General features: G+C 39.5%; 1 protein-coding gene across 6 annotated transcripts in view; it reads left to right on the forward strand.

Moving 5' to 3' along the window:
- TBK1 (TANK binding kinase 1) overlaps positions 1–10605 on the forward strand; it is a 30385-nt gene extending 19780 nt beyond the window's left edge. For 3 of the 6 annotated variants that reach the window (XM_080639127.1, XM_080639129.1, XM_080639130.1), the window contains 8 exons: positions 1519–1597; positions 1897–2018; positions 2139–2215; positions 2483–2522; positions 4584–4685; positions 4770–4866; positions 5997–6103; positions 6420–10605. In XM_080639127.1, the coding sequence (XP_080495253.1) occupies positions 1519–1597; positions 1897–2018; positions 2139–2215; positions 2483–2522; positions 4584–4685; positions 4770–4866; positions 5997–6103; positions 6420–6612 (817 nt within the window). In that variant the 3' untranslated portion in view covers positions 6613–10605. Of the gene's footprint in view, positions 1–1518; positions 1598–1896; positions 2019–2138; positions 2216–2482; positions 2523–3886; positions 4435–4459; positions 4547–4583; positions 4686–4769; positions 4867–5996; positions 6104–6419 lie in introns of those variants that run through there. The other 3 variants (XM_080639128.1, XM_080639132.1, XM_080639131.1) reach the window with 3 other exon arrangements.
- The last annotated feature ends 1866 nt before the right edge of the window (positions 10606–12471 follow it).

Genomic DNA, 12471 nt, shown 5'->3' on the forward strand with positions numbered 1-12471 from the left:
CTTCATGCTTTCTGCCAGGTCCCCATAGAAGAAAGCCACTGAGAGCTCAGAAGAAACTGCTTATGTTCTGATTTGCAACTTTAGTGCATTCAGCAGTATCCCAGAGAATCACAGAATCATAGAATAGTTAGGGTTGGAAAGGACCTTAAGATCATCTAGTTCCAACCCCCTGCCATGGGCAGGGACACCTCACGCTAAACCATGCCACCCAAGGCCTCATCCAACCTGGCCTTGAACACCGCCAAGGATGGAGCATTTAACACTTCCCTGGGTAACCCAGTGCCTCACCACCCTCACAGTAAAGAACTTCTTCCTTATATCCAATCTAAACTTCCCCTGTCTAAGTTGTAACCCATTACCCTTTGTTCTGTCACTACAGTCCCTGATGAATAGTCCATCCCCAGCATCCTTGTAGGCCCCCTTCAGATACTGGAAGGCTGCTATGAGGTCTCCACGCAGCCTTCTCTTCTCCAGGCTGAACAGCCCCAACTTTCTCAGCCTCTCTTCATACGGGAGGTGCTCCAGTCCCCTGATCATCCTCGTGGCCCTCCTCTGGACTTGTTCCAACAGTTCCATGTCCTTTTTCTGTTGAGGACACCAGAACTGCACACAATACTCCAAGTGAGGTCTCAGGAGAGCAGAGTAGAGGGGCAGGATCACCTCCTTCGAGCTGCTTGGAGCAGCAATTTGAAAAAAAAAATATATATGCTCACTTGTGAACTGGAGCAGTTCTTATTTTCACAGGAATTTGCTATGTGTTTGCATGTGGTCCTTCAGCCTCTTACGAAGAGACAGGATGTTCAGTTTATTTGACTTCAGAAGACTTATATGGAGTTAGAAAAGGTCCTCTTGTTTGTCTTCCCTTTTTAAGGCTATGCTTCAAAGCATGACAATGCAAAGCTTTTATTTGAAAAGGTGGATGAAGTATTGAACTTGAGCAAAGTGTGTATTTTCTGGAAGCAGCTGAGCTGGTTTTGATGGTGTTTTTAAAAACAAAATGTACCTGAGACTCAACAGGAAAAATATTGTCCTGAATGATTCATTTGGCACTTAAGATAGTCATATGGAATGTATCAATATGAGTGGATGGTGCTACTAACCCAGCCTCAAGGTTTTGGTAACTCAGCCTTTCCAGTAGGTTTCCACAGAAATGCATTTTGGTGCACTGGAGTATTTGGTGTGTGTCATTGACTACTTTAGTTTGGTAACCTTTTAAAAATTATTTGATGAGAGGAGATAGTTTTACACTGCCTGCTGGGTAAAAGTAATGAATAAGGATGTCAAGAATGGAAGTTTGAAACTAAAAAGCAGTTCAAATGTAGGAAAAAAAGTGAAGGATTTTTTTTCATAACTAAAATATTTTCATTATTAGTGGCCATTTAATGTTGTCAGTGTTTCATGGTTCCTGCTTGACAGACACTGTATTTCATGTAAAAGATAGTTATTGTTACACTGGATTCAAGGAATGTTTTGAGTGTATTCACTGCTTGTTTTTAACTGTGCATTTTTTGTGGCCAGATATGAGAATCTGATGCAGATCAACTTGGAAGCATCAGAAGTGGATGAAATTTCAGAGATCCAGACAAAACTGTTGCGTGTAAGTATCTTACAAAGCCTGTGTCATTCTCAAAATGACATTTCTAAAGAAAAAGCCAAATACATGATAAGTGTTTTCTGTGAGTAACAGAAATGCCAACATCAGTGATGATTTTTACTTTAATAATACCATGCTTCGGCTGCTTTTAGCAAAGCCTAGACAGATAATGGGCATATTTCTTCAGTTAATGTCAGTGAAGTAAATGGGTCTATAGCATTAATGTGCTCAGTTTGTTTTCAGCCTCAAGGAATTCTTCACTTTACCCAGTGGTAATATTGAACTTTCTTGCTCTTACATAGCTCTCCAGCTCTCAGGGCACGCTAGAAACTAGTCTTCAAGATATCAAAACCAAACTTTCTCCAGGTGGTTTACTGACTGACACCTGGGCAAATCAGGAAGGCATGCATCCAAAAGACAGAAAGTGAGTAAATTGTTTTTAATATATATTGAATTCTACATTGAGTCATAGTTCTTAAAACTCATCAATAGGTACTTAAGTTTATATATAAAATATCTCATTTTCTTCCTTTTGTCACTCTAGTCCAGAAAGGCTGCAGGCACTGCTGCGTTCCATCACAGATATTTATTATCAGTTCAAAAAAGACAAAGCAGAACGAAGTAAGTAACTTCTTTGATTCACTTTTAGCACAAACTGTAACATAAAGGACAGGTCAGTCCTTGTTCCACTGGGAAATTAGGAATCAAGGGTTAGTCAGCAACAGTGAATATGTTTGTACATCTTTCTTAGTAAGACACCATCTTAAAGCCCATATGAATGAATCACCACTATTAATCTCATAAATTTGAATTGCACTTAGTGGAGTTTTACAGAAATACAGCTAATAGAATTAAACTGGTAATGTCTGTCATCTGCTTTGATCCTAGGGCTTCCTTATAATGAAGAACAAATTCACAAGTTTGACAAGTAAGTTTTGAAGTTACCTTTGGTAAATAGCATGATTGCTTTCAGGTCCTTCGGGTGCTCTTGCCAATAACCTATTATAAAGTATAACCTCTTTAGGATTGCTTTGTGAAAAATTGCCTTTAAATATCTTAAATACATAGGACTGCCAGCATATGATAATGAGGTTCTTTCTGACAGTGGAGTTTCATCCCTGATAGACCTTCTAAATGTAGATGTGAAATACCTACATACCTGTGAAATACCTGTTCATTTTCTAGGCATAACTGTCTTCCAGGAGATATATTTTTCCCCATTTTTTAGGGAGGAATAAGCCCTCAGTAAGAGTGACTTCATAACTGAAGATAATTTTCTACAGATGAATGAAATATGGGCTAGCTGAATGAAATTCTAGAACAGTTTAATCTTCCAGGAAGTATAGCAAGCAAAATAAATTTTAATGCAGTTCTCCATGCCTGTATAAAGTTGTCACTTGAGAGGTGGCCACATGAAGTGTCTGTATGTAACTTGCATGTCTGGACTCCCATTAAGTTCCACTGACTCTAACTCTTGAGCAACTGTCAACAGATGCTCTGCTCATGTTGTACTTGTCCCAGGTTTGATTCAGTTCCATACACAGATGCCTAATACTAATTCAGTTATTCTCCTAGTGGCTGGTCAGTTGAGTGGTTCTCTAGACTTTGCTGGATGCTATAGGAGTTCAGACACTGCTTCTGTAAAATTCTTGCTGTTGCTACCAGATTACAGATAGAAAGCTAACATGTACAAGGCACTGGTATTCCGAAAACCATGCTGCTTGATTTTCCCAAAGAGAAAGCTAAATGGGATAACTGCCGAGTAGAGGGGAGGTTACCTTGAAATAAAGGACAGTAGGGGCAGGAAAGACAAATTTGACATGCTGAGACTTAGATGCATCATTGCCCTGCAACAGTGAGGGATTGAACTTAATATGACAGATACTACAAAATTATTGTTCATATTATGTTCTTAAGGATATGGTTGGAAAAAAGGCAAGCACTGGGATGCAAGCCATGGCTCAGTTTAAAATTGCACTCTCTTGGGCAGATTAAAGAAATTTTAGGGCTTTTTCTACTACTCAAACTGCGTCATTGCATTAACATGTGATATTTTCATGGGTTTGAGTACTGGCATGTTTTCTACCACAAGTGTCTCCTTATGACTGTTCAGGTATCTTTGAGATCCTAACTACATCTTGTTGAACTTGATTCACCCTAGAGAGAAATGACAGTGGATTTTATTAAAACTGTCTGCCTTTAGCAACTGAGGCTGGCCTTTGTAATATTTACCCCTAGATAGAGAATGGAGCAGCACTCAACTAGGTTTGTTTTTTTTCTGGTTGAATATAGGTATGCATGCTTGATGATGATCCAGGTACACGCTAGCCAGAATGTGATTAACCAATAGCTATTATGCAAGACTGAATAAAATACAGTAGTGTCCCAGCATCCCTTAGTTTCACTTACTGGTGCAAAGCAGAGCATGGTAAGGGAATTAGTAGACTGAGATTACTGTCTGCAACACTAAACAGAACTGGGTTTTGATTTGTTTTCCTGTCCTTATCTGCTTGCTTTTTAATTTTGTCATAAATGTAAGCTGACAGAAAAATCCTGTGGTTTTTCTTCTTGCATGTATATTACTCAGCACAAAAGATTATTCATATATGCTGGAAGTTCCAAGTATCTGCAGAAGGCAAATAAGAAATAATAAGGATTTTTGTTGTTTCTATTTAGAATCCATTTTGCTTAAATATACCTGCTCAGATAAATACTGACTCAGAGAAGACATTTTACCAGTTGTTCATATACAAGTAATTGCAACTAAATGTTTCAAATAATTCTTTTCCTCCCTGATAAGGAATATTTTTGAAACATGAAACTGTTAGTTCATGCATTGTGTTGAATTCTTATACCTTACAACAGCATGAATAAAGGTGGCTGAAGGGATTTTAAGCCTGCATACCTGTTCTTCAAGTTTCAGTAAGTAAATCAGAGGAATGAAGTTTTGAAAGCAAGATAACACTGTTTGGTTGTTTCTGTGTTGCAGGCAGAAGCTGTATTTGCATGCTACAAAAGCCATAACTCTATTCAAAGATGAATGTGTCAGCAAGTATGATACATTTTTGGACAAGGCTGAGGACTGGACAAGGCAAGCTGTTGATTACTATTTGGTAATGTTCACTGTGCCACTTTTATACAGGAAGCTTCTAAAAGAAACCTTTTTTTCTTTTAGGAAAATGTTTCACACAAGGAAGCAGTTACTGGCTCTCACCAATCAGTGTTTTGATATCAAAGAAGAGGTATCCAAATACCAGGATTATATAAATGAGGTAGAACACTTCAAAATTCTGTAAAGTGTTTGCATAGATGAAACTGTTCCACATTGTTTAGTGTCATTAGCGTTGTTTATAGTGAGTCTTAAATGCAGTCATATTAAAACATAGGCTGCATGGATGTAGTATTCAGACTATAGTAACTTAGAATTATAGAATCACAGCATGGTTTGGGTTGGAAAGGACCTTAAAGGTCATCTATTTCCATGATGTTGGAGTGGCCTAGAGATTGGTGTGATTTTTTTTGAATCCTGATGAATTTGGAGTTTGGGAGTTTTTGGGGTTTTAGTGGTTTTGGTTTGGTTGGTTGGGGTTTTTTTGTGGTTTGGGTTTTTTTTGTTCTTGGGGTTTTCGGGGGGTTTGGTGGTGCTTTTTTTGGCAGTGTTAGTGTTCCTCCCAAAAAAATCTGTGCAAATGGATGTGGGTTCATTGAAAAGCGTTCAGTGTAACTGTTATCATACTGGTATCTGAGCATCTAAAGGATTAACTGAATACTCAGGATTAAATATATTGAAGCATAAAAACACTACTTCCATATGCAAGATGAGGGGATACATGCTCAAGGATGCATGCCAATGCTGCTGGTACATGAAAGAAGAGGTATTGTTAAAATTTGGACAGTGACTTTGCAGGATGGAAACTTACCAGAATTACCTCAAAATTGAGAGAATGAAAGCATTTTCAGGCAGTAATATTATTATTATTTATAAAAGAAATAAAAAATGAAAGAAGAGCACCTGATAGGCATAAAGCAATGAAGGAATGGTAGAGAGCAGCATTTTACTTGTTATTGGTTTGTATTCTAGTAGCATCACCAAAGTCAGTTATTGATTAGGATCCTGTTTCCTTAGGATATTTACAAACATAACTAATAGATAATTCTTCCTTTTGAGAGTTTATTATGAAAGTATAAGACAGTTAAGAAGATGGAACAAATCGGGGGAACTACAGGTCATGTCAATACAAAACTTGTTGTGATGATCTCTGCTTGGGGAATATCAGCCACCTTAATACTGTAATGATCTTATGAGGCATCACAGCAGGGGACAATTTGAAGAAGAATTTCAAGGTGGACATGAAGGTATATGTGACAACTTAAAACTTACATTTCCTTTTATCTATTACAGTTACAAGATGCTCTGCCACAGAAAATGTTTGCAGCTTCCAGTGGGATGAAACATACAATGAATACAGTCTATCCTAGCTCAAACACATTAGTGGAAATGACTCTTGGGTGAGAAGTTCTTAATTGGATTGATGCAATATTCTATACCTATTACACAAATATGGTTGACTTAGTGATTGCTGCATTAAGACCAAGAATTTTATACTTCAGAAAAACTTTATATTGCTAAAGTGATGGTGGCACAGACTTGGAAGCGAGTAGGGGACAATACTGATGTATCATTTTAGTAAATAACCAACTTGTTATCTGTTCCTTCTTTTGTATGTAATAAGTTTGTGGAAGCTGTGTGGTGGTGGTGAGTAATCACAGCAGACAACTGCCCCTATAAAATTTTTAACCTTTCTCTGGCTTCTTGTTACTACAGTATGAAGAAACTAAAGGAGGAAATGGAAGGGGTTGTTAAAGAGCTGGCTGAGAACAATCACATTTTGGAAAGGCAAGCAATTGTTTTCCCTTTTGGGGCTGATACTAGGAGCTGGCTTAATTTGATATATTTTGTAGATCCAGAACTTACATCAGGGGATGATTCCGTAGTCTCTTTTGAACTGCTGATCTGAGGTGTACCCCCAAAAAAAGTATCCAAAGCCTTGAAACATTACTGTAAAATCATTCTGATGCAGCAGTTGTGGCATTTTTATTTCACGTTGCTTACGTTTGGCTAGAAAAACATATCTGTTGCACAGATTAATTCTGAATTTAAACACAGTGCTGTTGCAGATTCAGTGGTGTCTTTTACCTCCTCACTTCTAAACATATTTTTTAACAACTGTGGAATTGTACCAATCTGAATATATTATTTTGTAATTTTCAGATTACTTAAATAAAGTGAGGAGAAAGAGGCCAACATATTTCTTACAATCCTGAGAGGGTATTGTTGTTATCACAACTGTTATACAGACTTGTACAGACGTGTTACACAGACTGACTTTGCTTTTTTTCTGTAAAGGTAATGATCTCCTGAAAGCTTCAGAGTGAATTGCTGGTAGAGCTGAGTTTGGCATCAGGATAAATTGGTTTTGTTTTGTTCCCTAGTCCCATAGTTGGAGCATAACATCTTCTCTTCCATCTTTTCACATATAAAAGTTGGATACAAATGCATGTGTTGGCGCATGGCAAGGAGAAGGAAACCCCATAAACAAATTATAATGAATTAAGGATTCATTCTGTAATCTAGATACTCACCTAAGAATACACTGGTGTGTTTTTCATTTTAGATTTGGTGCTTTGACTATGGATGGCGGCCTGCGGAACGTGGACTGTATCTAATGTTCAAAGGACCTGAAGAGGACTTGTAAATTTTTTCAAAGGGAAAAAAAACTGTTGGGACATTTAAAGGCAGATATTAAATCTGTATCCAGGTTTTATTTCCCTCTACAACTGTAGTATTAAAGAAAATGTAAATATGTATAATATGTAAATATAAAAGAAATATCTATCTTTTTTTTTTTTTCTTTTGGTTAATGTTAGGATGGAATTACTCTTGGCAGGGAATTGAGCCCCTTGGAGGATCTCTGATGAAGTCCTAAAGGGAAAAGTGTTGTTGATGAAATAGGCATTTGTTTGCTTTGAATATTGCCCCTTTTATTCTCAGAATGCAACTTAGTCTTTATTGCAAGAGGACTTGTGGAACTCTGAACGTTATGAATAGCCTTTAAATGGTGTTTTGGATTTCCTTTAACCACTACTGTTAGTTTGGAGTTCAGCTGAATGACTCTGATTGTCACAGAACATGACAGCTCTTTTAAATGAGATCTTTTTAAATAAATGTGAATAGGGACTAAAACCACAGGTAGGACAGAGTAGAAATGCATTTCTCTTCACATCCAAACTGTTAGAAGTTAGTTCACTTCTACTTGAGAGAACAAATTCATGATGTTCTTTGAAGTTCCTCTGATACCTGGTGCCGTGCTGTCTGTAAACATTTGACTGCTCTGTACATGGAAGTTTTGCACTCCAAGTTGTCAGACTGGATGTAAAAATGCCTGGTTTAGAGTACAGCATTTCCAGAATTTCCCTGAGCAGTTTTTGCTCACCTCAGTGTCATGGTTTAAGCCCAGCCGGCAACCCAGAACCATGCAGCCACTCGCTCACTCCCCGCCTTCCTCCCCCTGCTCCTGGATGGATGAGGAGGAGAATTGAAAGAATATAACTCCCACGAGCTGAGATAAGAACAGTCCAGTAACTGAGGTATAACACAAACCACTACTGCTACCACCAATAATAATAAGGGAAATAACAAGGGAAGAGAATATAACCGTTCATCACCTGCCGACCGATACCCAGCCCGACTCGAGCAGTGTCCTAGCCCTTCCGGGTAACTCCCCCCAGTTTACATCCTGGGCATGACGTGCTGTGGTATGGCATACCTCTTTGGCTAGTTTGGGTCAGGTGTCCTGTCTCTGCTTCCTCCCGATTTCCCCATCTCCCTGGCAGAGCATGAGACTCAGAAAGTCCTTGGTCAGAGTAAACATGACTGAGCAACAACTAAGAACATCGGTGTTATCAGTGCTGTTCCCAGGCTGAAAGTCAAAAACACAGCACTGCACCAGCTACTAAGAAGGAGAAAAATGACTGCTACTGCTGAACTCAGGACAACAAGAAAAGTGGGTTCTCAAAATAAAATAGCTTTTTCAGAGTCCTGTTTGCAGGTGTAATATTTAAAAAAGGTTAAAAATTGGTATGAGGAGAATTTGTGGGCAGTCAGGAGACAGCGTCATGCCCCAGTGGAAACTGAAAACTGGACAAATACTTTATCAGTCTAGATCATGAAAAAAGAACAACACACACTGCTGACTTACAACTGAGATACCCAACTTAGGTGGAAAACTTAGGAAGACTACTTATGTATTTTCCAGTATCAGTTATTTTGCAGTATCAGTAGTTACTACTTTCAGTACTACATTATTGGGTTGCAGAGATGCAGAACAAAATAGTCTGCTCTAAAATATGTAGGAGAGCAGAAAGAGAGGAGTAAAACAAATGGAAACTCAGAAAACATCCCTCACTTTGTTTGGATACTGCAGATGTACTTACTTGTTTCAGACAAAGAGCATGCAAATTATTGCAGGACTCATTCTTTTCTGGTGGAAACCTGGCCAGGGGTGTCCAGTGGTGTCCAGCAGCACTTCTGGTTGCTGTATTGCATCTGTCAGAAGGGCTGGACCAATTATATTGAGAATTTTTCATCCTTAACAGTGAAACATTTAGGAATAAACTAAACAGTGGTAACCTCTGATAGCATCTACTTTGTGATGCTGATTCCCTGCTTACCTGTCCAGGTCAGAACACAAAACGTTTTTATTGCTTTTTTAAAAAAATGTTTGGCTAGAAATGTATCAAATTTATCGTTGATTCTTCCATTGTTAAAGGAAGAAGAAATTCACTGCCCTGATGTCAGAGACCTGCTTTCTAGTGTTCGTGATGAGAATCGAGTATTAAAAGGGAATTCAGATATTTTTTACACCCACGTGAGAGGCTTCTTTCTTTGGAAGCTTTGTCCCCAAAAAATCTAGCTATGCAAAAGGAGTGCAGCAGTTTGTTGTGTGTTTTTCCTTGGATAGCCATGGAATTCTGAACTGTTTGTTTTAAAATACCAGAATCATGTCAAACTGGAATGTTTTAATGCCTGTTTGTACACTTGTTCATCCACGTCCACAGTCTCACTGAGTGTCAGTAACACACGTGCACAAGTGTTAGAAGAATCATGCTCTCCAGTTGGGCATAAACTGTGTTTTTTTCCAACACTGTCTGTAACACTTTGCTGTTTCAAAGGCTCTTCATCTTGAAAGAAATTGAGTGTTAGTTGGAATATATCATTTTCAAAGCTCTTTATTGTGAGGCTGGTGAGGCACTGGAACAGGTTGCTCAAAGAAGTGGCAAATGCTCCATCCATGGCAATGTTCAAGGCCAGGCTGGACAGAGCGTTGGGCAACACGGTCTGGTGTGAGGTGTCCCCATCCATGGCAGGGGTGTTTGGAACTAGGTGATCTTAAGGTCCTTTCCAACCCAAACCATTCTGTGATTCTATACTGAAGCAGTCTGAAAAAGGAAGTGTAGTAACAATACAGTCTGTATATTGATGTATGCACAGCATTCTTTTATACACACTTGAAAATGTTTTGTTGTATTTTATGTTCATTTTAAACATTGCTTGGTTTAGTGTTGCTAAACACATCAGTAATCTTGTTAAAATTTCTTTTCCTAAAGTAATTTTAACCAAGCAGTAGCTAAAGAACTTGAAATAATCAGTTCATCACCTACCGACTGCGTTCTTATGAAGCAAATATATTTTTTGAGTCAAAGTGTGGTGTGTAGTGCCATCGTTTTGGGGCTCAAACCAAGTGTCCTGATGCTATTGGTCATGCTGCTGATTTGCCAAATGAAGTAATAGAAAGTAATATATAGTTCTTCCTCCTGAAGCGGCTTTCCTGGTTTGGGGGGGTTAGCTTAGTATATTAATTATCTGTTACCTGAACAAACCTGTCTTCATATGAATTGTGAAAATGCATGAGTGAATGACCTAATGGCATAAATACATCATCAACCACTTACTGCACGGTGTGGACTTACTTCTGTGTCTTTCCATAATTTCTGTTAATTTCACTATCACCTTATAATTTCTTTATTTTCTTGTAAGTACAGTACAAATCCTGAAACCTGAAGTAGCAAACCATGGCTTAGCTTGCATTGGCTATGCAGAAAATGCATCCTGTACAGCGGAATCGCCAGCACGGGCTATGCAGTAAAGCCACTCATCCTTTTTGGTTTTAACCACTCTGCTGACGTGTGTTTTGAGCAACAGTAGTTCTCTGTAACAGAGGCAACATTCATGGTCTCTGCTTGGTGTGAAACAGTCCACTGGTGGAGCTCCATAAGTACTGATTTAGTTTATTACTGGAGAAGTGGCAATTACAGAATAATTTTGGCTACAATACTATGGCAAGGATTAAAAAGGCTGAAAGGAAAAGATTGCTTTTTGGGTTTTAAGACTCGATGCCTACAAGAGGGGAGATGTGGAATAAACTGCATCAACTTGTTTGGGCAAAATTAAACACAGAACTACTACTCAGTAGTTGCATAACCTGCTGGTCCTCTGAAATCCCTTCCACGGAGGGCATGAGATCACTGGGTAGCCATGGCTGGTCGGCTAAACCAGGGATGGCTTCTCGCTAGGGACAGGAGCCCTGCCTTGGCTGTGGGGAGGAAAACCTGGGTTACCTGTGACCAGCCCCATGACGAGCACTTCAAAACCGGCTTGTAAAAATTGACAAAATATACTGGCCACCTGAAGATAAGCTAAAAGGGAAAAAAAATACTGGGGTCTGGATAACTGACCTGGGGAAAATGGGAGTGGGTTAGCTGAAGAATGGGAGAAAGGGGGAACAAACTTCTTAAGTCATCTGAAGGCTGTTACAGAAGGTGTCTGTGGTGAAAGGAGTTGAGATTCTGAATACACATCGTAGTGCACAAAACCAACCAAAAAAAATACTTTTCCAAGACTTTTCCAATAGATTTCCCGAGTTTGGCAATATCCTTCTAAGACTAGAGTCAAGTGCCAGAATAGTGTTCTGGGAACTGAGCAGTATTGGTCGAACAGGGGGTTTTGGGAATGGGTTACCTGTTGGCAGCTCTTGTGGCCAGTCTCTCCATTGGCAAGGCTGCATGACCTTTTCATTTTCTGTGTTTTAGATGGCTTTTTTTGTTGTTGTTGTTATTTGTTCCATTGACTACAAATAAAGTGTGGTAAGGGATATATCCCTCAGTGTAGTCTGCTGTTTTGACATTGGTACAAGCCTGGCCAGCAGTCAGTGCCCTTGCAGATGCATGTCTTTTGGAGACTTTTCACCTCCTATTACAAAGCAGACTGCCAGTGACAGGTCAAGCTGAGGCGTGCTACAAGCAAGAGGGGTACCACAGTTGTTCAAAGCTGTGTTCTGCTCCTGAAATCTCAGTCAGGTGTTGGATGCAGCTGGTGACTGTGCAGGCTTCCACAGCCTTCCCATCAAAGTGCAGGTGTGTCACCACTGCCTGGCCATGGGAAACATTTCCTGCAGTAGCAGCTTGAAGTGACTTGGGCAGCTCATTTCAATGAGAACTCACCGAAGTGCATCACTGGCTCTATGCCAGCCCCCTGGTGCCAGCATGAGGGTCCCTTCAGCATACTTGAGTATGTTTATGCTGTGCAATGCGGGGTTTGTCAGTTCATTGCAGAGCTGGTGTCAGCAAATGCATCTGGCATGTAGCCCTGCACTGTGCTGGGGGACAGCCAAGCACTGGCTTTGCTTGGCTGGTATATCTGTCAACTCATGGTGAAAGGAGATGATGCTGGCACAACTGTACTGCCATGGGAGCCCTACAGCAGCTCCAGCTTTTAGCAGTCAGGAGCAGTTTACATTCTTTAACGAAATCAGGTCATG

This window comes from Psittacula echo (genome assembly GCF_963264785.1).
Source record: "Psittacula echo genome assembly, chromosome: 1".
Classification (NCBI taxonomy): domain Eukaryota; kingdom Metazoa; phylum Chordata; class Aves; order Psittaciformes; family Psittacidae; genus Psittacula; species Psittacula echo.